The following is a 25274-nucleotide window of genomic DNA, read 5'->3' as shown; positions in this document are numbered from 1 at the left end:
GGCAGTGTTTACATACTGGGTATCTCCCCGCTACTCCTAATAGCCAAAACCAGTATTCTCGGCCTCTAGAGGCCCCACACCAGGCAATCGTTTTGTGCTTCTCGGGGAGCCAAAATATCTTGTATAGCCTGCGAGTTGCAATGTTAGCTATAAGGGAATCTTATTATATGAAAGATCATTTCGGAGAGAGATATATATACTTTGACGTATGACGAAGCCATGCGTTGAATGTCTCGTGGGAGAAGTCGGCCACTGACGAAATAATTGGAGGGGGGAGACGGCAGGAGAATAGGGTTGCCGATCACTGGCTTACCCACAGAAGCGCTATGAGTAGCAGGTGGAGTAGCAGGTGGAGTATTTGGTCGCGACCCAGAAAATACAGGCCCCCCGGAGTCGCTCGACGATGACTCCGATGGCGGTGTTCTCGGACGAGGAGGGGTAGCGTGTCCGGAGGAATCAAGCAGTGTTGCTTGCAAGACTAGGAGGAGGAGAGGGGAGGGGGAAGGAGGTGCTACCGTGAGTTTCTCGCGGGAGGACCATATCCCGTAGGGATGATGGCGAGGAGAGAGGATCAAGCATCGCTGCTTGCAAGACAACCGGGCCCCTCTCAGTCAGGGTGGAGGGGATGAATAGTGCGGGTGCTCTCTGGCATCTCACCAACTCCCGGAAAAGAAAAGACAATGTCCTATAAAGACAGGGACGACCAGACAGGGTCAAGCATAGTTGCCTGCAAGACAACCGGGTCTCTCCTATGGTGGGAAGGAAAAGCGAGAACCATTCGGATGCCCTCTGGCATCCCTCAACTCCCGGAAAAGCTGCACCATGCAATGATGGCTTAAAGACAACCAGGTCTCCCTTACAGGTTTTTAAATGGGCCTTCGACATCACGTCTTCCTCGGAACCCGGGATATGCCTATGAGATAATTAGCATGAGTGGTTTTGCAGTAATATTTAGATTCAAAACCAAGGGTGGCATACTCAATAATACCTCCATCCCTAAACCCGCCAGAGATCGATTTGGCTTTTCAAAGCCGTGGTTGGGAGACTGTCTGAGATATTCAGGCGGAGTAGAAGGGAAGAGGAGGAGGGAAGGGAGAAATCGGAGGAGGTCGAAGAGGAGGAGGAGGAGGAGAAATGAGTCGAAGAGAGAGATGAAAAGGGAGAGCAAAAAGCCCTCCCAATTCAATCTCTCTGTGTCTTTTGGATTTATTTCGACTCTGTTGACTCGCTCGATGCTATCCATGAGAGTTCTTCGGACCACCGAGAATGGTAAGTCCCTCAATACCGTTCTTGAGAGGCATTAGAAATGTTTCAAAAAAATGTTGATGCTCTCAAACTTACTTCTAAAGACCCCACCAAACACCCATAACGTGGGGCAGGCAGCCCCCCACCGAGAATCGCGTCCATCATATTAGGACGCCCCCTCCATACTGCTGCTGCAAATTCTTGCCACAGTATAGGCCGAGGGCGTTGAGCCTCTCGATGCCATCCCTAAGAGACGTTAAAAATGGTTTTTAAAAAATATTAATGCTCTTAAACTTACCTCTGAAAGCCCCACAGAACACCCATATCGTGTGGCATGCCACCGAGACTGGCAGCCCCCCCCCCCCACCCCCCCCCCCCCCCCCCCGGCAGGAAACCGTATGAAGCGTTCGGACGCTCCCTCGATATTGCTGCTGCAGATTCTTGCCGCAGTCCCGATCCAAGGAGTTGAGCTGAGGCTCTTCTCTCTTCTCTCGAAGATGAGGAGTGGTTTAAAAAAAAAATAGGGGGGGCTAAAAATAAGAAGGATGGGTGGTAAGAAGAGAGCTCTGATGAAATAGAGCTTGAGATAGAGGGAGGGAGGGAGGGAGGGATGAGAGAGAGATCTGAGAGGTCCCCCTCTCAGTCTTCTGGTGACACTGAGGTCAGTGAAGCTCTTGATTCCATCCAAAGCTCTTGATGTCATCTCAAGCTCTTGATGTTATCTCAAGCTCTTGATGTTATCCAAAGCTCTTGGAGACTTTGGGGCTATTTTGCGAGTATGGAGAGGAAAGAGGGAGGAGGAGGGGCGGGGGTTCTATTTATTGCTCGGATCAGGATGATGGAGTATTCAATACATGGGCGTAACAATAGAAAGTAGGACAAGCTGGCGGATGGGGATGGGGACGTAATGGGGGTATTGTAAACATTGGGCATGCTACTTTAGCTTCAGCTCGATGCGAGACTGCCGGTGGTGGGGATGGAATACATAAATGCATATCCGGTATCTCTAGTCCTTCATCAATTCACAGTACAGCACTCGATGCAGAGGATACAATAGGAATCATAATGTACTTAGGAATATCGGTTGATAAAGCGATTATTTACCACTCTTGCCATCCTCATTATGAGTAAATGTCCCCAACCATCCACTACACCATGATACCAATCAGAATACCAATAAGCGGCAAATAGCCCCCCCCCGTTGCGCACATCCCTACCAGCCCAAAAGAACAGACTACAACAACCCGCGGACGAGACACCCCCTTCGGTAGCTTCCAGGCCAGCCGGAAGACTAGACCCAGATCGAAGGTAGCTTTTTACCTACTATATGTACATGTAGCAAGCCAAACGCTGTGTGAAGCCGAGCCCGCACCCTCTGCCACTCGTTCCAGTGAGTCCATACCAGCACTTCATCGATCTGTATGTGTAGCTACGTAGTCCGCCGAATCCCACCATCATGCCCATCACACACACCCCCCCCCCCTTTTTTTCTCAAACAATACCAAACCCAAGAACCCACCGCCCATGGCCCGCCTACGTAAAACATCATCTACGCATCCCCCCCCCCCCCCCAATCCCAATCCCCGGCCAAACAGTCAAGACGCTCAAAAGATTTACCGGCCACACAATCATTGACCTGTCGTCCGGGTGCGGTGCGGTGCGGCCGATCACTGACCTCAGGTATAGTGTGTGTGTGTGTGTGCGTGTGTGGTGGTACCGCGGATGCAGGGGAGAGAGGTTCGCCGCTAGCGCGGGAGTTGTGTGCATGGGCGAATTGCGGCGGCTGGAGTGGGTGGTACTTACCAGCTGGGTCTTACTGCTTTTGGACGGCGGGTTGTGTGGGTTGGTGTTTAACACTTTGTGTGAGTGGTGGGTGGGTGGCACACGAAGTAGTAATCTTATCTGATGCTTAAGTGGCATTGGTAGGCGAGTGATCGGGTGTGATGATGCGGTAGGAATGTCTGTCTGTCTGTCTGTCTGTCGCTGGTGGGTGGCAGGGTGGATTTGGATGGATGGATGGATGGTAAAGTGTTCTGTTTGGTGTACCTTGTGCCCCCTTTTGGATGAAGAATTTTGTGATTGACAAGAGATTTTTATTTTAAAAACTGCGCTCTATCACCGCAGACCCAACTACACCATTCCCCCCCCCCCCCCCCCCCCCCAGGCACAGGCAGACAGCTATATATCTATCCGCGCACCCAGACCCTAATAGAACCGAAAGAAAAAGCCAAACAAGAGAGCGAAAAAAAGAGAGAAAAAGAAGAAGAAGAAAGGACCAACTAAACAAAGCTAACGCTCTATACACAACACAATCTACTGAAGGATCTTCCTCACCTCCTCAATCTGCGCCAACACACACTTCCTCGCCGTGCCGCCAATGGCCGCCCTCCTCTCCACGCTCGTCTCGAAATCAAACACCATGGCGACATCCTCCTCGAACTCGGCCCTGAGGCCCTTCAGCCTCTCAAGCCCAAGCTCGTCGATACCGTTCAGGTTGAGATCCTCAGCCATCCTGACGGCCGCACCAGAGACATGGTGGGTCTCACGGAAGGGGACGCCCTTGCGGACGAGGTAGTCGGCCAGATCGGTCGCAAGCATGTCCATGGTGAGGGCACCACGCATCTTCTCGGGGTTGATGGCGAGGGTCGAGAGCACGCCCGTGGCAATGTGGATGGAGTCGAGCAGCGTGCGGGTGCAGTCAAACAGCGGCTCCTTGTCCTCCTGGAGGTCCTTGTTGTACGTGCTGGGCAGCCCCTTGAGCGTGTACATGAAGCCGGCCATCTGGCCAAACACGCGGCCGCTCTTGCCGCGCAGCAGCTCGAGCGAGTCCGGGTTCTTCTTCTGCGGCATCAGCGAGCTGCCGGTCGAGTATGCGTCGGCGAGCTTGACGAAGCCGAACTCCTGCGTCGAGTAGATGATGAGGTCCTCGGCCCACCTGCTGATGTGCCCCATGAGGAGCCCGCCCCACATCATGGTCTCAACCACAAAGTCGCGGTCCGCAACGCCAACCATGCTGTTCCCAATCACGCCCTCGAACCCGAGCTCCTTCGCCAGGAATTCGCGGTCAACCTCAAAGGGGTTACCCGCCAGCGCACCACACCCAAGAGGACACTTGTTGATCCGCTTCCTCACCTGCCTGAGTCTCTCCAGGTCGCTGGCAAAGTAGCTAGCCTGGCTCATGACCCAATGGCTCCACCTGATGGGCTGCGCCCTCTGCAGATGCGTGTATCCCGGCATCAGCACATCCATCTCCGCCTCCGCGCGGCCCACATGCGCCTGCAGCAGCTCGGCCAGCGCGCCCTCAATCTCGTCCAGCGCCGCGCGCAGCCAGATGCGCATGTCGGTCGCGACCTGGTCGTTCCTGCTGCGCCCCGTGTGCAGCTTCCCGGCGATCTCGCGCCCGACGAGCTCGCCGAGACGCCGCTCGTTGGCCGTGTGGATGTCCTCGTCGGTGCCGTCGGGCGCGATCGTGAAGGTCCCGGTGAGCCATTCCTGCTCGACGAGCGCGAGCCCGCGGAGCAGCTCGGTGCACTCGTGGCCGTTGATGATGCCGCGTTGGTGTAGGGCTTTGGCGTAGGCGCTGGAGCCGATGGTGTCGGCGGTGTGCATGCGCTTGTCGTAGTGGATGGACTCGTTGTAGATGGTCATGAGGGGGTCGACCTTGCCTGGGGGGGGGGTGTTAGTGGGGGGGCATTGAGGGGGCATTGAGGGGGCATTGAGGGGGCATTGAGGGGGCATTGAGGGGGCATTGAGGGGGACTGGGGGAGCATGAGGGAGCGTACCGGTAAAACGGCCACCCCAGAGTTTTGCAGATGCCATTGAGTGTGGTGGTGTGGTGGTGGTTTGGGTGCTTTTTCTTGTGGTGGTGAGAAGTGGTGATGGTGATGCGGTGGCCCAAATGATGGATGGGATGGTTGGTTGAGATGGAGCGATGGAATGATGGAGGGGACTTGTGTGGATTGGTGGGGGGGCAGGGGACGCTAGCTTGGAGTGCCCCGCCTTTTGCCAAGCGTCACGGCATGTCACTCGGGGTAATGATCGTTTTCTGCTTTTTTGCGTTGTTATTCGGAGTGCAGTCTATGAGAATATCGTACTGTATGGCAAACACGTATCTATCAGGTCTTGCCATAGTAATAACAACAAGTAGCAAAGACCGCAGAAAATGATATTTTTGGCTGAAACACTGGCCGCATTACTTGGCGCCAGCTTACAGGTTGTGATAGGGCCAAGGGAATAAATCCTCCTAACGGTCCTGATACCGCAGTTTCTGTTTGTAACACCCTTACCGACATATCCACAACCACAAACCCCCGAATATCGCATCTCCAATGTCACAATTAAAGTTCCTACAGATCGAGACCAAGTTTTCAGGGCCAGTCAGTGATGGGCGATGTTCTTAATCCTTTCTATGTTACATGTAATCAAAGACATAACACCAGATCTAGTCCAGTATATAACAGGCTGCTAAGCATCTCCGGCGCACCGTAGCCACCCCAACGATACCCAGTGGGGGCGCCCTAACAGTCAGTTGCGCTCACGTCTATCTATCTATCAACCCAGCCAGCACATTACTCCACCCCACCCCACCCACACTACCTCACAATCTTCAACGTCTTCACCTTAAACCTAAAGTTCGCATTATTCATGACCTCCGCCTCCCTTCCATCGCCCGTATACTCCTCCAGATGCAGCAGCTCACTGCGGAACGGCCACGTCTCCCACGCGCGCGTGATCTCGACGAGCTCGTCGGCCGTCAGCGTGCGCGTGCGCTGGTCCGGGTTGATGTGCACGCCGGCCGCAAGGTTGTCGAGGATGTACTCGCCGCCGGGCGCGAGCGTGGCCAGCGCGGAGCTGATGGTGTGGGCGCGGAGCAGGAAGAGCGTGCGTAGCAGCCAGTTGAAGGTTTCCCAGGTCTGGTCGCGGGAGTTGAGGTCGGGGTTGCGGAGGTGCGGGTGGAGAAGCTTGGGGGTGAAGTCGAGGAGGGCGAGGGGGGTCTAGAAGGGGTTAGTGGTGGGGTTTTTATGGGGGGCTATGTGGGGGGGTGTTACTTCGGGGTAGAAATCGCTAGACTGGACCGTGATCGGCTCAAACTCGCGGCGGTGGAACTCGAGCAGCTTATTCTCGTAGCTGAATATCTCATCCTCCTTGATATCGCACGCACTATCCTTCCCCCCACTGCTATCCCAATGCCTATTATAATCCGCAATCAACTTCTCCACCTCCTTCCCCTCCGCCTTCGGCGGCGGCGCCGTCTCCTCCAGCCGCTCCAGCGACTCAAAGAGACTGTCGTCCAGCTTGACAGCACGCATGTTCTTCCCCAGCCGCGTGGTCTCGATGCCGCCCTCGGCCAGGCTCATCTTCTTCTTCCGGACCAGCGTCTCGGCGAGCCCGTGCAGATCGTCCTTGTAGTACCACGCCGGGTGGTCCATGCCCTCGATCCGCATGCCGTCGGTCGCCGGGTCGCTGAAGTACTCGGTGAGGCGCGCCGTGAGCCGGCGGACGCTCTCCTTGTGGCTCTTGTCGAACTCCTTGATCTTTGCGAGCAGGATGGAGAGCACGTGGGTGTGCGCCTCGGTGAGGGCCTCGGCCTGCAGGGCGCGCACGAGCTCGCGCAGCTCGCGCAGCTCGGTGTGGTGGCTGATGCGCTGGGCTGTGGGGATGTAGTGCTCTTGTAGCGCGGAGAGGGTGTCGACGATGAGCGGCATGGTGATCTTGAGGGCGCTGGCGGGGTTGGCGCCTCTTTCGAAGCGCTTTATGAGCTTCTCGAGGGGCTGGTCTGTTCCGGAGTCTATCTCCTCTTCCTCCTGGTGGAGCTTCTCTTCGGGAGAGGGCGCGGGGGGCGCGGGGGGTGCGTCGGCCTTCTCTGGGTTTTCTTCTTTCTCCGCCTCCCTCACAGGTTTCATCCTCTTCCCCGCCCCCTTCGGCCGGCCGCGCTTCTTCGGCGGCGGCGGCGCCACCACCTTCTCCACCGGCTCAACCACCAAGTTCCCGTCCACATCCGTCTTGAACACCGACGCCTTCGGATGGCCCCTCCCCGTCGTGATCGTGTTCGAGCTCGCCACCTCCGTCACATCGCACACGGCCTCGGCCATGACCGTGGCCCTAATCCTGCTCGCCACCGTGCGCGGGATATACCTGACCTTCGTCTCGTCGAGGATCCACGTCAGGAAGCGCACCCTCCCATACGTCATCAGCCAGCGCTCGCGCGGGATCGTCGCGATCAGCTGCGCCAGCAGCCGGTTGTTGAGCATCTCCGTCTCGGACAGGTTGCCCGTGAAGATGATGTCGGTGTTGACGCCGTCCTCGGGCGGCACGGTGCGCGGCGTGAGATTGGGGTAGTCCGCCGGCCACTTGGGCGGCGGCGCGGTCAGCCCGAACATGTTCATGTAGAGGTTCCAGCGGTCGCCGTGCTCGGGGAGCCAGTAGGTGTTGGGCCGCGTGGATTGGAACTGGTCGATCCAGGGCTTGTAGGCCGTCTCGGGCTCGAGCAGGATGTGGGCGCGAGGTTTGAGGGCGTCGTGCAGTGCGGCGGACCATGTGCAGATGCCGGGGGACATGTCGATGAGGATGGGGTTCTTGTAGGCGCTCAGGTCGAGGCGGGAGATTGCTTGTTCTGTAGGTGGGGTGGAAGGGGGGCAGTCCGTCAGTGGCGGTGGTGGTGGGGAGGGAGGGAGGAGGGAGGATGCTAGATACCGCAGAGTTTGGGGGAGACGATGTTGACGGCGCGCTTGTGGGGGGACTTGAACAGGCCCGGGAGCTGCTTTGTGAGCGTGCCCGAGAGCTGCTTTGTGAGCGTGCGCGAGGCAGCCTCTGTGATTTTCCGCATTGTAGATGTAGACTTTTTTTTGGGGGGGGGGAACTATGAGGATATGGGGGGTATAGAGAAGAGAAGAGAAGGGAAGTATCACATGTAGAGATGGTAGTGGGCGTGGAGGTGAGGTTGTGAGTGTGTGTGGTGGGGGGATTCGACTCGGCGGTGGAATGGTTTTCCCGATAAACTTTTTTCCGAGATTCTTCTTATCCTCACGTGACGTGATGACAAAGCGGGCGTGCCGAGAGGTGCATGGTTACACAGCTACATGTAGTATTCAGCTATTGATGGTTGTGATTGCGGGCCGCACACACAGCAGCTTGAAGAGAGAAGAGAGAGGAGAGAGAGGAGAGAGAGGAGAGAGAGGAGAGAGAATGGAGAGAAGAGAGAGAATGGAGAGACTGCAGCCGAGTCGGTTCTGGTGCTGTGATCATTGGCATCAGCTATTCGTGTCGGATTACGCACGCTGCACAGCTGTGCTTGGCAGCGTGGGGGGATCGGCGAGGGGGAAGAGAAGGAGCGGGAGAGAGAGGAGAGGGAGGAGAGAGAGGAGAGGGAGGAGAGGGAAGAGAGGGAAGAGAGAAGAGAGAAGAGAGAAGAGAGAAGTGAGTGCTGTGAGGGAGAGAGTCTACAGAGTACTGCGGGAGAGAGTCTTGTATGTCACAGTGAGAGAGAGTAGTACATGTAGTTGGTGCTGTGTGAGGGCAACGACATCCATCCATCTCTCTCTCTTCTCTCATCTCTCATCTCTCACCTCTCTTCCCTCTTCCCTCTTCTCCCATCTCTCTTCTCTCATCTCTCTTTCTTTCTCCTCTTCTCCGTGCTGCTGCTGTGCTTGCTGTCTTGCTGTCTTGCTGGCTTGCTGGCCTGCTGCAGCGTTCCTTCTTTCCTCCCTTCCCTTGCTGGCGACGATCGATCTCTGTGCATCCATCAACCAACACCTGGCTGGGCAGTGAGGGCAGCAAACAGGCACACATCCCACATTCTTCTCTTCCTCCTCATCCTCCTCCTCCTCCTCATCCCTCCCCTCTTGTTCCCGTTCTTCCATCCCTCTCTCGCCTACAGCAGAGACATCTCCAGAGACATCTCGAACGAAGGAGTCACGGAGGATTGTCGTCGTCGTCAGCCCTGCACCCCCACCACAACTACACCTGCAGCAACTAGAACTGCAACTACTACAGCTGCTACATCACCAGTACAAACACCACCACCACAGAAACAATGGACTACCTTATGGACACCAGCACGCACTACATCGACTCCCCGCCGCTCTCGGTCCAGGAGATTGTCCGCAAGGCCGAGGACTTTGACTACAACCCCCTCGTCCCGCTGCGGCACTGGCTCCGCACCGCCGACACCCTGCTCAAAGAGGTTCGTTCCCCTGTTGTACTGGTGGTAGCAGCAAAAAGAGGAAGAAGAGAAGAGAGAGGCATGGACTTACACAGAGAGAGAGCAGGCAATCATCTACCAAGAGGAAGGAAACGAGCAACGCGCCTACCTCCTCCTCGTACGAATGGCCGAGTCCGTAACCCCCTCCCCCCCCCCCCCACCCCACTTCTACACACCCCTCCGTAATACTAACAACACATGTACCAGACTCCTCGTCAACTACCTCCCCAAGCACCCCCACTACCGCCACCCCGAGTATGCCCGCCACGTCGCCCACAGCAAACCCAGTCTCCGCGAGGCCCTCACCCGCCTCGAATACCTCCGCCCGCGGGTCGCAGCCCGCCACGCCGCCTACCAGCGCGCCCTCGCCCGCCGCGCCTCCTCCACCTCCTCTTCCTCCTCACGGCATCCCAGCACCGATTACGACCTCGGCATCAACCTCACCCGCCGGCAGCAGGGCAGCGGCGCCACCGCACTCGAGGAGTTTGAGCGGCGCGAGCACGAGAAGCGGGCGCGCCGCGCCGAGCAGCAGGGGCGCAGCGTCCCCGTCGATTCGCGCGGGAGGGAGATCCGCAGGGTTGCGACGCCGGTGGAGGATGCGTGGAGAAGGCGCTTTGTCCCCGAGGGGCTCGAGAGATATGATGGCGACGTGGGCACCGGATATGCGTTCGGCGATATGAGCGGCCGCGTGCCGCCGCCATCGTCAGAGAGGAGACAAACGGATGAGGAGATTGCGAGGCGCGAGCAGCAGATGGAGGTTGAGGCGTACGGGCTGGCGCAGAGTATCGAGAGGCTGGACATGGGCAGCGGGCTGTCGCAGCGGCAGATGCAGCCGCAGGGATACGGCGGCGGCATATGGGGCGAGCGGGAGCGTGAGCGTGAGCGAGACCGTCAGCAGGAAAGGGAGCAGCGAGTCGGCAACTGGCAAGGAAACTACCCCACCGTACCCAAGCGCCGGACATCCCCCATCCGCCCCATCGACCTCCCCCCCTCCCTCATCCCCGGCATCGACATCCGCAGCGTCACGCCCACGCCCACGCCCCCACCCCCCCCAAAACCAACCTACTATACCATGCCCACCCTCCCACCCCCGCCCCAACCCGCGCCCTACCCGCCCTACCCGCCCTACCCGCCCTCCCCTCGCGCCCCCTCCGCCCCCGCCCTCCCCACCAAAGCCCCCGCGGCCCCCGCCAAAAAGCACGCCACCACCGACTTCCAATTCACCACTCCGGCGACGCTGGAAAACGGCACACCCCTGCGCACAATCTTCCTCCCCTCCGCGCTGCGGACCGAGTTCCTCGCCGTGGCGTCGCCCAACACGCGCAAGAACCTCGAGACGTGCGGCATCCTGTGCGGCACGCTGATCCAGAACGCACTCTTCATCAGCCGCCTCGTGATCCCGGAGCAGGAGGCCACGAGCGATACGTGCGGCACCACGGACGAGGAGGGCTTGTTCCAGTACTGCGATAGCGAGGAGCTGATGGTGCTTGGGTGGATACATACACATCCGACTCAGACGTGCTTCATGAGTAGTGTGGATCTGCATACGCATTGCTCGTACCAGCTGATGCTGAGGGAGAGTATTGCGATTGTGTGTGCGCCGAGACATGAGCCTTCGTGAGCTTTTCTGTCCCTTTTTTTTTTTTTTTTTGTTTTTGTGGGAGGTGAAGAGTGCTAATGGGGTGTGTGGGGTATAGGTGGGGTGTGTTTAGACTTACAGATCCGCCCGGTGTCAAGACGATCATGAATTGTAGGCAGAAGGGCCTGTTTCATCCGCACGAGGAGCGGAGCGTGTATACGGATGCGATGAGGCCGGGGCATGTGTGTGAGGTCAGGGAGATGGGCTTTGATGTTGTCGACTTGAGGAAGAGCCAGTATTAGGCGGTGGGACAAAAGTTGGGACGCTTTTTTTTGTGTGTGTGTGTCTGTGTTTTGTGTGTTTTGTGTGTGCTTCTTCTTGTGCTTTTTTGTGCTTGTGATAGGTCTTTTTTTTTTATAAATTTTTTGCTCTTCTGTGCGTGTGTGGATTTTAAGGGCGTTATGGAGGGTGGTTTTTTTTGCTATACTTGTGTTTTGGTGGATTTTACTTGATTGCTTGGGAAGATGATATCGGTTTTCTTTTTTTCGTAGCATCTCTTTATCTCTCTCATATTTTTTTTGATACTACTAGCTGCTGCTATTTGCTACTTGTACCGCTATGGTGCTAGCTGTGGATCCTACACTACAGCTCGTGGCCTTGATTCCCCCCCCCCCTCCTTCCCCTATTCCCCACCGAAGACATAAAAGAAGAAAAACGACGGCGAGTGTACGATTGTGCTTGTGCTTGTGTTTGGGGGTCTGTTCCTGTTCCTGCATCTGTCTTACATGTCGATCTAGCTAGATCTAGATAGATAACCATATATCGCATCTCTGATCTTCACTTTGAGTGTTGTGGAGGGGTGTTTAGGGCGGGCATCATGGGGTGTCACTCGGTGCTAAGAAGCACTTATAAACGCACCGCATCAACCTGCCCCAGGTGTTACAAGTACGCCTGGAGATGTGTGGAGGAGATGGTGGTGTGTAGAATCGGCTCCACCGCGAACCGCCGCGGCGCGGCGCGGTACGGGCAGCAAGTACAGTGCGGGTGGGGCGTAGATGGTCGTATACTAGCGTTCCTGTAGGCTATTGGAGAGGTGGGTTGGCGCTATACTCGGATGCTGCTTGCTGGGTGCGTGTGTGTTAATCTTCGTCCCTAGTACTCTGTCTTGAGACGACGGGGAGGAGGTGGCATTGGTGTATGTATGTATGTATGTATGTATGTATGTATGTCTAATATGTACTGCCCTTAATTCTGCGAACCTACTCGCCCTCTGATTGGCCAAGAGCGGAACCTAACCCTGACCTCTGCGTGGCAACGGGCTCACCCAAAATGCCACGGAATGTCAAATTCAACCGCGGCACTATTATCAAAATCAAAAAAGACCCCAAGAGGTACGTTTTGGGTGGTTATAGTATCTCTTCTTTCATACACAAAAAAAGAACAAAAAGTACTGTGCGGTTCCGGGATGAACTGGCACTACTCCCACCCCTGGGTCGAACCCTGGCCTTCTGTGATCGAAAGCAGGGCTAAACCTCGCGGTGTTCTTTGGCGAGGGTTAACCGTTAGACCACTCGCCCATGTGTGTTGGTGGCTAAAAATGATATTTGTGCGCCAAGGATGGTTGGCTAGTATGTATGTATGTATGTATGTATGTGGGAAGACCTTTCTGTATAGCCGCGAAGGGCCTGGGAGTAGCTTTGGTACTACTTTGTAAGTTAGAACGGCCGCTAGCTCGTAATCTCTCGGCCGCGCCATGGGAGGGGGGGTGCGGATATACCGAGCCTTGAGACTCGGCCGACGTGACCATATACACCCCCCCCCATCTAGGGCTTGTGTGTGCTTGCTGGAAACAAGGAGGAAAGAGCTCTGCCTGTACTCAGACTGGAAGAGCAACATCTATAGTCTCCTCCTCCTCCTCCTCCTCCTCCTCCTCCGCCTAAAACGCAGTTGAAAAGCCAGATCATGAAATATCACTCGTCACGCACAACCCGCCATTCGCAGCCGGAAAACCCGAGTACACTCACTTCTTGTGTTCAAATTAAGCCAGCAGCCGATATAGCCAAAAGAAGCTGTAGTTGTAGAGGATAGAGAGAGACCCTAATCATCCGGGCTGGGCCAACTGCCTTCGGTCGTGTCCTAACTATAGGCGAAAACACAATACACGTTGATTGCTTTTTGGGGGATGAATCTTTGTAGGGAAAAAAAAAAAAAAAAAAAAGAATATGGAAAAGGTCTAAAATGACACAGTTCGTTCCTCCTTCTCCAGGGGAATCAAAAATCAAAGTGGCCTCCTAATTTATTCCACTAAAAAAAAAAAAAAAAAAAAAAAAAAAAAAGAGAAACAAAAAGTACTGCAACGACTTACTGATTAATGTGCGTTACTAGTACTCCCACCCCCGGTTTGAATTACTCAGGACCTTGCCCAATTAAACACTCGGTGTCTAAGCCGGCGAGCAGTCTAGATATTAGACTACTCGCCCATGGTGGACGCTGCGCTGGAAATGATACTTGAGCTTGGCAGTGTGCCAAGATGGAGCAGGACCCCTAATCCTTCGATGTCAATGCTCAGCCATCTGTAATTATTTTAATAGCTCGATTACATTCTTTTCATAGCGACCTGTGTCATCTTGCATCATGTGTTATTGTAGAGTACGTCTACCGAAAACTGTGTTATTTAGACCTTGTCTGAAAAAAGAAATTTCTATCTTTGAAAAATATTTTTAGTTGAGTTGCCTCTTCCCTTCCAACCCCCCCACCCCCACACCCCACCCCGGGTTATGTATCTTGTAAAATTTCTTTCCCGGGCTGACATAACCTGTATATATAACTACATGTAGTAATTTACTATATAGCCCGAATAGAAACCAAACAGCTGGGGCCGTTAAGCCTTCTGCTTCCTAACCTTTAGCGGGTCGAAGAGTTGAAGATTCATGATTTACCATAGCACTCTTAAATTTGTGCTGCTTCTTTTTTATGGGGCCTTACACGCTACGTATACAGTAATGCCAACCATTGGACCATTCTGAGCTAAGCGCCCCCCCCTCTCCTCTCCCAAATCCCTCTCTGTTTTGCAACCTTTTCTCTCCAGTTGACATGATCTAGATATACTATTTCAAAAACAGCCTATTACTTTACGTACACCTGAAAGGGGCAGGCCGCGTTGTAGACCTGGTTCTTTCCCTTCATTGGACTTGTCGGTAGCAGATCAAGTAGTTGAGAGTGATTTCCCGCTGGCTGCTTGCTGGCCTCTAAGACCGGGCGTAGACTCCCGTTTCTTGCGCGTCCAAGTCTTGTTGTAGAAAGCGTGAGAAGGTGGTTGCTCGATGGTCTCTTTCTGGATCTTGGATCCTCCAGATCTAGACTTCTGTATTACTATGCCCCCGTAGCTTGAGGTACCTGGTTGGGTTTCCCTCCTTCGATGCCCCTACATCTCCCCCTTCTCTATTTTCATGGCTTCTTTCTTTTATAATCTGACTCAACGTAAAGATACAGTCCCTGCGGTTAGTATAGCCCACGTAGATATTGAAAGCCACGGGACCAGTTTGAAAGCTTGCTGCCTCCTCGCCGTTGGCTTTTGGGTCTTTGGCGGACTGAGGAGCTGATTTTTTTTTTTTTTTTTTGGGGGGGGGGGGTCAACACTGCTCGTTTTTCTATTTTGGCTTATTTCTTGAGGGTTCCGTACCTCGTCAAATATTGAATCGTTTAGAGTGCCGTTTCGATTTAAATTGATTCGACGGGTTTTATGGTTTGAATAGTCCCATGCTTTTAGGGGCATTTTAGTACTGCACTCCCCCTAAGTTATTCAATCCTCGCTACCAACTTCGCAAGCAATCCCATGGCAGAAATGATAGTACAGCCAAGGGTATTGTAACAGAAGGCCAAAAAGCAGAAATCGTTATCCAATTAACCTGTCTCATCTTCTGGCTACATATTCTTAATGTGCAAGCAATCGATCCTAAATCGTATTGAATCTGAGGGCACTTAATTTCAACCTGACTATCAATTATTGGAAATGATTGAAAACTCAAGACTTCCTCCGACCGACCTGCATGCATCCATCCCCTGCAAGCTTGGCTGTTAACTAACCCTGTCGAGTGAGGTAGCCAACCAGCCAGCCAGCCAGCCAGTTACCTGAACCCCCCCACTAACTAACCTTCAACACCTCAACACGTCTCCCATCTATCATCTATCTCAACCACCTCACCTCCATCCATCCATCCCGCCAAACTTCTATCTACATCCAGCCCATCACAGCACTCACCATGGCCGACAAAGAGCTCAAGACCCTCCACCAAGCGCTGATCAGCAGCGTCTCCAAGGGCGACTACACCACCGCCTCTCGCTCCCTCTCCTCCCTCAAGATCGCCCTCCTCACGCGCAACGCCCTCCTCCCGGCGCCCAGCACCCCCACCCCCATCCTCCTCCTCGCCCGCGAGGTGCTCGAGATCGGCGCCCTCACTAGCATCCACCAGACCGACGACGCCGCCTTCTCGCGCTACTACTCGCAGCTGCAGCCGTTCTACGAGGACCACCGCCTCAACACGGCGTCGCCCAGCCCGCACCGCAGCAAGATTGTGGGCCTGCACCTGCTGCTCCTGCTGAGCAAGAACGACATCGCCGACTTCCACACCACGCTCGAGAACCTCGAGGGCGATATGGAGAAGGATCCGTTTGTGAGGCATCCGATCATGCTCGAGAGGTGGTTGATGGAGGGGAGCTACGATAAGGTGTGGAATGCGACGAAGAGCTCGCAGATGCCGAGTGAGGAGTATGCCTTGTTCTCACAGGTAAGTTTGTTTTCTTTTCTTGGGATGGATGGACTGGGGATGGATGGGATGGATGGATTGAGCGAATGTAATGTGTCGGGATAGGTCCTCGTCGGAACTATAAGGAACGAGATCGCTACATGCTCCGAGAAGGCATACGCAAGCTTGCCCGTGTCCAATGCGAAGAACCTGTTGTTCTTGGACTCTGACGGCGCAGTCATCAAGTTTGCGCAGGAGGTAGAGTCCCCCCATATTGCTTCACTACGGACGGAATGGAATGCTAATGGCTATTATAGAAAGGATGGGAGGTCAGGGATGGCCGTGTCTACTTCCCGGTCGAGGAGTCCGAGAAGGAAGCTCTGGCTTCTGGCACAATCATCGAAAACACAATCGGCTATGCCCACGAGCTGGAGATCATTGTGTAGATGGCTTTTTTTTCCTTTTACTTAGCGGTTGATTGTAGAAAAATTTGTCACGAAGGGAATGCAGGAATTAGATTGTCTTCCGAATATACTCTATTTTTCTTTTTTGCTTTCACTCCATCTATTTCTAAGTAGTGCAGTAGTAGTCGATCAGTAGTAGCCAATGGTCAAGCAGACCACAAACTCAACCTCTTATCATAAAAGCTGCAACTCACAACCCTCCCATCCGCCGTCACATCACTCCCATAATTCATACTCTCCCCCTCCACCCACCCCGCCACCACCTCCAGCCCCTCCACATCCACCACCCTCGTCCCCGCATGCATACAGCTCGCCAACACCCTCTTCTGCCCCTCCCCCATCCACGCCAACCTCCACACCCCGCCCCCCTCAACCCTCACCTCCCCCACCACCCCCCTCCTCCCGCCCCGCACCTCAAACGCCCTCAACCCCTCATCATAGCTCCCCGTCAACACCGCCCCCTCCCCTCCCACCGGCAGCACCGCCGTCACCCCCGCGCCATGGCTCCTCCGATCCCGCCACGCCTCGCTCCCGCCCGCGACGTCCCACAGACACACAACGCTGTCGTCAGCACCCGAATACACGCCCCGCCCGTCAGGCGTAAACACGCATGTCCACGCCTCAAGCGTGTGCGGCGCCCAGCGCTCCACGACCTCCCCGCTCTCCAGCGACACCGTTGCAACCTCCCCGGTCGATAGCGTCACAGCCAGCGTGTCGCGGCTCGTCGGCGAGAACGTGAGTGACAGCACTAGCACGTCCTCCGGGAATGGCGTGAACAGCGCCTTCAGGGTCAGTGCGCGCTCGGAGAGCGTCCACACGCTGACCTGGCCAAGGGAGTGTGCGAGCGCGAGTGTGTCTGGCGAATGTGGCGAGAACTTCAGGTCCAGGATCGCCTGTGTGGGGTGCGACTGGAGGAGCGTGAAGCCTTCATCGGGGGTGACGGAGTAGAGGCAGAGGTGGCCGGTTTTCTTGGAGGAGAGGTCGGCGGCGGAGGCGTTGAGGAAGTAGGTGCCGAGGGTGACGAGCGTGGGGTCTTGCGGTGAGAATTGGACGCAGGAAGGGGGTTCGGGGGGGTGCGTGGTGTGCGTGGAGGGGGTGGGATGCATGGTGAGTTCTTTCGCGATAGTGGGGTTGTGGGTATTTTTATTTTTATGGGGATACTGACTGACTGGGGTAGAGGTGTTGCTTAATTGGGGCCTTGGCGGTGATATCACCAGCTTGTAATAGCTCCAGGTCTAGATAGCTGCAGCTCTATTCTAGAAGTGCAGTTGGAGACCTTGATTGGTTTTATATATCAGAGCTTTTGCGCAAAGCACAAAGGCTCTAGCTATCAGCTATGAGTGGTTAATAGCTGCTAACTAACAATTAACAGCAAAGATTATCAGTTCGGAGTCGACAAATATCTGGAATACCACAGGTAAAAAGAAAAAGAATATCTCAAACAGCCTAGAGCAGATTTACAAGGCATTTCAAAACTGGGCAGCATAACTCAGAATTTCAATGCTCGGCTTTGGCGATAATAATAGCACAAACTTTGCCCTAAATCAAAAAGCCTAGAAAATCTCCATTCCCAGCCCAGCTTTTAGCAAGAGCTAGTATGGATCCAATAGATTCGATGAGAATCGACTTGAAAACAGCAGTCTCAGACTATCTTTATGGTTATAATGGCGGCATATGTACCGTCGAGTTATTTATCTTCGCGCTTTAAGGCTCATATTCTTGGACGATTTTCAATTTATGCCGAAGGTATTCTCCAGACGACAGGTGAATCAAGGGCACAACCCAACTACAAACTGGAATTTGAACCTTCCAATAATATTATTATAGCTGGAAGTCGATAGTCAACTTTATATCATCCAGGGTAGTTATCACGGGCAGGCATCCATAGAGTAGCCCTATCACCATAATTTGTATCTGCCGCACCAATTTATGCTAGATCTCAGTATCGAAATTTTGAACCAAAGGAGGATCGCTCCAGAACTGCAGTTTCTAGAAAAACACGCAGAACGTTGCGGAGACGGGGTACCTGTACCCTTGTGGCGGGCATAAGATTGCCTCCGGAATTATCACGGCTGCGAACACTCTTTTATGAAGCCGGCCCGGTACGGCAGCAGCTATCCCCCAAACAACGCCTAGGTATTGGCTTGAAAAGCCACTCTTTTCTAGCCCAACTAGAGCAAACCCTCTATAATTCCATCATCAACGGGCCAAATTGCACAATCTGTTTCCTCACATGGAACAGGTATCACAAGTCTCTGGGCCGAGAGAACAACCACACCGCCATAAAAAGCTTCATGGATCATCAAGAAACACTATAATTTTTGTGGCCATAAAAACAAAGATGCAGTTGCAGTCTTAATAAACTGGGCTCTATACACATAGGGAGTATCCTATATAGATCTAGTTAGCACATGAAGCGCATGCTAGGCAATAGCCCATCTACCACTTTGATGATTCTTGCTCACCTTTCCGGGAGGGCTCTGAGGAGGAGGGAGCGGAGAAAAAGGAACGATAACAGAAAGTATAGCGAGCGGGGAAAGGGGGAGATTAGGGAGATTTTTGGGCAACAAGGAGGGTGGAGAGAAAGGAGCAAAGATCAGAATACCCCATGGTTCAATCGCGGAGGGCATCCAACTCTGGCTCCAGTACTGTCAAACTAGCTTATGACTGAATCGAAGCCACCAGTACCGTCACTGTAAGTAGGCATAACCGGATTGAATGTACTAGAGTTACAACTACTGGCTCAATTAATGCCTCCGTTGTTCTCGTCTACAAACCCAGATGGTAGTGTAGCTTTATAATCATAACCTATCACTCGCGCGCCAAGAAACCACCTCCAGTTACTTTCCAGATCACACAAGCAATCGTCACAAGGGTCATGCGACAGACAATAAAAGAAACTAAAAGTGCTTACCGCAGTATTTTAACGTGTGGGTGGGTTGATCTAAAAAATAAAAGAAACAAAAGTACCGGGGAAGTATTAGTAATAACTACTAATACTTCCCCAATACTCCCACCCCGGGACTGGACCAATGACCTGCTGATGGTCATCGAGATTCAAACACTCGGTGTTCCTCCATGACGAGCGGTCTAACACTAGACCAAACTCGCCCACACATTTTTCAATGCGCCGGTAGTACTTAAGGGGGAGGGGGCGGGCGATAAGGCGAGCTAAGGACACCTACATGTACTTGTATGCAGTACTAATAATCTATCACGTTTTCGGCCCATCGACGCCTTGTACCTTATCAATGATTACATGTCCTCTGCCGGTAGAGGAGGTTAGGTGGGGTCAATATGAAGATCAACATTTGAGGGCCCATCTGCCAATAATCTCCATTTACAAAACTTCGTACATGTGCACTCCACTTTTCCTTCCCACCACTAAAAACGCGCACCAATTGAGAATCACAGTGTAGTAGAATCAGAATGTATTCAATATCAATGATTCACATGTATCTATGCCGCTACGCACAAACAAAACAGGCTACAAGTCCCACGCCTCACTATCTAAAGCTCATCCTTCTCCTCTAGGACCACCTTCTTCTCTACCGCCTCCACCTTCACCTCCTTCACCTCCTCCTTCGCCACCTTACTCCTCCTCGCCACCTCCGCAATCTCATCATCATACGCCGTCCACTCCGGCACCTGCCTCCTCGCTCTATCCAGCTTCGGCTCCTTCGTCATCGGGTTGTTACACAGATCGATCGTCTTCGCCGTCTTGAGACTCGCATCACTGCACCATGTCTCACACCACAGCCAGTCCTGCGGTAGCGAGTGGATCGGCAGGATGCTCTGCATGTGGTTGGGCAGATCCTGGTCCAGGTTTGCTAAGCTTGCTGGGTCGGCGGAGAGCTGGTGGTATTGCTGGCGGAGACGGTCACCGGCGGCGATCTGGCGGAAGCGCTTTAGGTCTACGACGTAGAGTGCGCTGTTGAGGTGGCATGGTTAGCTGGGTTTGAGGGTTTTAGGAGGGATGGGACAAACCTAATGTGGTAGGGAAGACCCTTCAGGAATTTAGCCCAGTAGCCTTGCTTCCAGAAGCGGAAGCCTTCAATTTCTTCGCGGGAGTCACACATGGGGGTGAACCCGTATGGTGCGCCCTGGAGGTCAAGGTCTACAAGCTCCTTCATGTCCGTTCTTACGATCTGGTCTGCGTCTACGAAGATGACCTTATCAAGGTCCAGAGGGAAGAGAACATCAAGGAAGAGGATTTTGTATCCCCAGATCTCTCTCTGCTTCTCCTTCTGTGCGCGAAGCCAGTGCGGCCACTTGTATGTGACGAGCTCATACTCAAAGCCATACTCTTTCGCCATTGTTGGGATGAAATCCTACCACTCTGTCAGAACACCGCACATACAACAGCGGATACGGGAGGATACATACCTTAAATGACGGCGACAAGAAGTTCTCGATGAACCAAAACTTAACTGTCTTATCCGTGTGCTTCATAACACTAACCATCATGATATTCAAAAAGCGCTCATAAAGATGTCCACTCGCCACCGAAAAGATATTAATCTCCGCCTGTCCCTTCTGCACCGCCCTCTTTGGCGCCGCCATCAAGCCAGCATCCACCATGATGCCCTCCGCCTTCTTCATCCACTTCTTCGCGAAGCTGCCGCTACTGATCGACTCCTGGTCCAACACATCCTCCTCCAACATTCCCGGCTTCCTTGACAGCCTTGGGAACAACGTTGCGCCCTGGAAGCTCATGAGAGTGATATCACTGTCCTCCTGCTCTTGTTCGCCGGCGCGCGGTAGCATAGAGGAGTATCCGCCGGTGGTGCCAGCAGAGTCGATGTGGAAGATCTCAGACGTACGGCCTTCCTTGAGCCCCATGTTCCAGTGCCCTGGGTTTGCCTTGAACTGGAAGTATCCCAAATTGGCCATGATGATTGTGTCTGCAAACAGCGGCTCCTTCTCTGTACCGAGGACAAGCTGTGCTCCCTTAGGTGGGCCACCGCCAGTGCTGACATCACGGGAGTGACCCTCGATGAGGATGCTGCGGAGCTGGTAAAGAGCTTCGACGTCACTGCCTTGTAGACGGTCCTTCAAGGAGTCAAGCATGAGGTTGTCAAGATCGTAGATACACTCCTCTGGGTTCACAAGCCATGATGGGGGCACGTCCATGCTCAAGGAGAGTAGGATAGCGCCAGGGATATTCTCGAAGCGCGCTTTGGGGTCAATGATATTGCCTGCTTCATCAAACACTGGTTTCGACTCGAGGACATGGCGGTAGAACCTTTTTACTGGAACTTCGGAGATCATGCGCTGTGGGGTAAGGTAGATCTTGAGGTACACGCCGTCCATCTCGCCAAGGACCCTGAGGATCGGGACCAGCTTCTGTGCGCTCTCGCTCGCAGGGTCTACATTGGCGACTACTTGGAACATAGCACTATCCTTATCACCGCTCTCGATAGCGGTGTGCTCATCCTTCCATAGTCTCAGGAACGCATCCGTCCTACCCGTCACCGGTGCTTCGAACAGCCCCGCCGGAACATCAGACGCCATAGTCAGCGCAACCAGGTTCGTAAGGCCAGCTGGAGACTTAATCTTCTTCTCCATCACGCCGAGATCTTGAGCTGCGTTAAGAACAGGCGCAATACGGCGTGACAGCTCATATTCAAGCAGCTGTTTGAAATCATCGCCTACAAAGTCTTCATTTCTAGGGATGGGGCCAATGACACGGCCATTGACCACCAATCCGCGTTCTCCGGGCTTGAACCCGCACTTGTCTGCCAGGACCCGAGCGCTCTCCCAGAACTTACTGGACTCCATGTGGGTGGGATAGGTCCATCCAGAAGCTTTAACATCTGCTTGAGACCCCACTAAGGCCTCAACCTTGGGCAGGTCAACGAAGTCTTGTACTGGTTTCACTTCTTCGAGTAGCTGTTCAAGTCTCTCTGGGGAAGTGAAGAAACCGACCTGCTGCAGCTGATGTAACAATGTTGACAGCGTGTGTGTGCTCGCGGACAATTGAGGGTTATTGATAAGCACCAAATCCACGCCCGAAGCCTCCTTCTGTAGCTCCATAGCTCCCTGAAGTAGCTGGTATCCATCTTTCTCGTCGAAATCTCCCACAACCCAGATGGTAGCTGCCTCAAGTGGCGCTGGCTTATCCGTAGAAATCCTGGGCAAGTCCTTCATGATATCCGCATGCGCAGACTCCAACTCGACCAGATTTACAAGACTGACCGAAGCCTCATCTTCCGGAACGATATGTGTATTGCGCCTGATCACAGCACCAGTCATGAGGAGACCCGTGATATCACTGTTATCGTCGATAAGCTCTTCATAGACCGCGCGCTGCGTCACCTGTACATCTGCCTGTAGCTTCGACGCCATATTCTGCATCCAAGCCTCATCACGCGGTAATGATTGACCGTTGATGAACACCGGCGGGGCATTCGGGTTCACGCCTAGGCGACTGCCCCAGCTCTTCGCCTTTGCATGCCATGCCTCGACATCCTCATTCGTCAGGATCTCTTCGAGCGTAAGCACCGGCTTCTCCTTCCTCGGCGATGCATCTTTCAGGACGTTCTTGAACACTTTGGCACTCGGCTTGCTGAAGTCTGTATTCGCGAGTGACTCGTGCACGTATCGAAGGGCTGCGGCGAGACCGTAGGTGTTCTTGAGATGGTAGAATACTTTGGCTTGGGCGATGGCGGAGTCGGTCTTGCCGAGTGGGACGACACCGAAGCGGATTGCGATCTTACGCTCCACGAACATGCGTAGCTGCTCCGAGAGGAGGACGAGGTCATCGCGGGAGGTGAGGTCAACGGGGAGGACAAGGTGGTGGATGTTTTTGCGGAGGGGGTGGAGCTGGCCGGGGTAGATGCGGCGCATGAGCTGTGTATGTCAGTACGTGGATCTTAAGCTTGTGGATAGAATGGGGAAAGCTGTGTTATACATACCACAGACACGGACGAGGACCAGTCCTTGTACCGCTTGTCTTTCTCAAGATCGTTGAGCCAGACGATGACGTTCCCGCCATCGATATCGTCCCTGTAATCGAACCTCTGTGGCAGCTCCGATAGCTTCGAATCGGCAATGATATGGTGACTGACGAGCTGTACCGCCTCACTATTATTCAATCCCAGTGCGGTCAAGCTCCCAACATGCTTCCTCTCGTTACGCAGATGCTCCAAGAGCGCAAACGCATTGATCTGGCTCTCGGCCAGCTGCACTCCATTGATCCACAAGCTATTCTGCCCCACCGCCGAGAACGCTTCCCTATTCTCCCTAAGCTCATTGAGCATCTCAAGATTCTCCTCAATGTGCCCGATACGTCCCGAGTGCTTTGGGAAGTCCTGGAGGAACTTCTGCAGCGTGCTGAGGGGGTCCTCGGAGTTCATGATGAACGATGCAGCATGGAGACCGAGGTCTGGTAGACTCTTGGGGTGGATAGGTGTGATGTGTTGGATCTCCTCGTCGTCGAGTGCGGGTGCTTCGGAGTCGGACTTGCGCTCTTCGGTGGAGCTGTCCATGTCGCGGTCGTCCATGACAATGTAGTCCGTTTTCTTGAGAGCTAGCTCCACACCATAGCCGCTGAGCATTACGGGGCGGTCCTTGCGTGTGGGCGAGGGACGGTGACGGACACGGTATGATATCTTGCCGACATTGGCGAATTCCTTCAAGATCTTGTGGTGCTCTTTGAACGCAGGTGATAGGATATCCGCATATAAGATTGCCGCCGGCACATCATCTTTCGACCCCAACACTCGGTCGAACTGTAGCTTCCGTCTCTCACTAAAACCCCGCCACCAGTTAGCCCATTGCCCCACTACAAGTTTCCACTCCCTTTTTCGAGCAAAACTTACTTCGGATACCTCTCCCACGACCCCAACATATCCTTATAATCCCCCGTCGTGCTACAAATCTGCTTATGGCTCCACTGCAGCCACGTCTCGCACCCTGGCTTGTACAGCTTCCCCATCTGCGGCTCCAGCTGGTTCTCGTAGTAGTGATAGTGCGCCTCGATCCGCGGCGCCGCCGCATGGATGCTCAGTGCGAGATTGAAGCTCGCAAGCTCAACCGCGTCCTTCAAGAACCCTTCCTCCTGCACAGCGCGGAGGAACGACTCGTAGAGCGCCTTGTCAGAGGATACGTTTGAGAACTCGCCGGTTGCTATTCGGTCGAGGAGCGGGTAGTAGGAAGCTTCATTTTCGTCGGCGGCGGTTTCACTAGCTGTGCGTTAGCTAGTGTGGACTACTAACCCATGATTGCGGGGGTTGGGGGAGTATTTTGCGGGGAAAGGGTGCTTACAGTAGCTCGATAAGGAACGGTGCGCCGTTCCAGGAGGCTTTGAGACCGACATTGACAGCGGGGCTGCAGAGGGCCAGGCGGAGGTATGGCGTCAGGAGGAGCAGTCCCGTGGGGAGGCTTCTCCGGAAGTCTGTCAATCGCATCCTGCCGAGTTTATAACTTCAAACAGGAAGCTGCTTACTTTAGTAAAAGATTTAGGTGCCTTCGAATTGAGCTTCGTTGATATGGTGTATGTTTCTTCAATTCATGGGCCTCTGGTCTGTATATCTGTCCAAGTGTGGGCTTCCAATCCAAATGTTCCACGGCGGGACGAGAAGGAGGCTGAAAGGGCGCCAAGACCTTTGAGGCCACGCTTGCATTATTAGGGCTTTAGTTAGTTGGTTGGCAACAACGGATTGAGGCAGAGGCAGAGGCAGAGGTGGGGTTAATGGGAGGCCTGGAGCCGGCTGGAGGGGCGAGTGAGTGCCCTTTGTATATCACGACTTGGAGAAGCACTACTCTGCACAGCGTACTGTGTAGCTGTTTTAGTAGAGATGGAACTGGATCCTCTAGCAACGACACGACAATTAATAGGCGAAAGTGTTTAAAACCGCCACAAGTCATAAATATTTAGAAGTTACGTATATCTAACGCTAGTATTTACTGTCTTATCTCGATACATACCCTCAATTGAGAATGCGTTCCCCAGGTGGGGGTTGAGAGCCGAGTGATATCCTATGACGGTAAAACCAACTGTCAAGCACTCCTGCAAAGTTTTTCATACCTATATATCA

The 25274-nt window shown here is 53.8% G+C and overlaps 6 protein-coding genes across 6 annotated transcripts; 2 read left to right on the top strand and 4 right to left on the bottom strand.

Annotated features, from left to right (window-relative positions):
- Positions 1 to 3558: 3558 nt before the first annotated feature.
- On the bottom strand, positions 3559 to 5064 carry H6S33_012922 (uncharacterized protein; the record flags this gene model as incomplete). The annotated part of the gene is made up of 2 exons (XM_044844275.1): positions 3559 to 4910; positions 5028 to 5064. 2 exons carry the CDS (start codon positions 5062 to 5064, stop codon positions 3559 to 3561), a joined length of 1389 nt encoding a protein of 462 aa, XP_044694631.1.
- Positions 5065 to 5837: 773 nt separating this feature from the next.
- On the bottom strand, positions 5838 to 8071 carry H6S33_012921 (uncharacterized protein; the record flags this gene model as incomplete). The annotated part of the gene is made up of 3 exons (XM_044844274.1): positions 5838 to 6239; positions 6294 to 7858; positions 7939 to 8071. The coding sequence occupies 3 exons, from the start codon at positions 8069 to 8071 to the stop codon at positions 5838 to 5840; spliced, it is 2100 nt and encodes a 699-aa protein (XP_044694630.1).
- A 1206-nt stretch (positions 8072 to 9277) lies between these two features.
- H6S33_012920 (uncharacterized protein) lies at positions 9278 to 11326 on the top strand (the record flags this gene model as incomplete). The annotated part of the gene is made up of 4 exons (XM_044844273.1): positions 9278 to 9427; positions 9513 to 9577; positions 9653 to 11062; positions 11143 to 11326. 4 exons carry the CDS (start codon positions 9278 to 9280, stop codon positions 11324 to 11326), a joined length of 1809 nt encoding a protein of 602 aa, XP_044694629.1.
- A 3960-nt stretch (positions 11327 to 15286) lies between these two features.
- H6S33_012919 (uncharacterized protein) lies at positions 15287 to 16215 on the top strand (the record flags this gene model as incomplete). The annotated part of the gene is made up of 3 exons (XM_044844272.1): positions 15287 to 15811; positions 15896 to 16027; positions 16087 to 16215. 3 exons carry the CDS (start codon positions 15287 to 15289, stop codon positions 16213 to 16215), a joined length of 786 nt encoding a protein of 261 aa, XP_044694628.1.
- Positions 16216 to 16379: 164 nt separating this feature from the next.
- Positions 16380 to 17339, bottom strand: H6S33_012918 (uncharacterized protein; the record flags this gene model as incomplete). Its single annotated transcript, XM_044844270.1, has 1 exon — positions 16380 to 17339. The coding sequence occupies one exon, from the start codon at positions 17337 to 17339 to the stop codon at positions 16380 to 16382; it is 960 nt and encodes a 319-aa protein (XP_044694627.1).
- Positions 17340 to 19743: 2404 nt separating this feature from the next.
- On the bottom strand, positions 19744 to 24644 carry H6S33_012917 (uncharacterized protein; the record flags this gene model as incomplete). Its single annotated transcript, XM_044844269.1, has 6 exons — positions 19744 to 20164; positions 20221 to 20564; positions 20620 to 23085; positions 23151 to 23985; positions 24057 to 24419; positions 24502 to 24644. The coding sequence occupies 6 exons, from the start codon at positions 24642 to 24644 to the stop codon at positions 19744 to 19746; spliced, it is 4572 nt and encodes a 1523-aa protein (XP_044694626.1).
- Positions 24645 to 25274: the final 630 nt, after the last annotated feature.

Source organism: Morchella sextelata, assembly GCF_020137385.1.
Source record: "Morchella sextelata strain SCLS chromosome Unknown scls_9, whole genome shotgun sequence".
Classification (NCBI taxonomy): Eukaryota; Fungi; Ascomycota; class Pezizomycetes; order Pezizales; family Morchellaceae; genus Morchella; species Morchella sextelata.
This window is presented reverse-complemented; position numbering and strand designations above follow the sequence as displayed.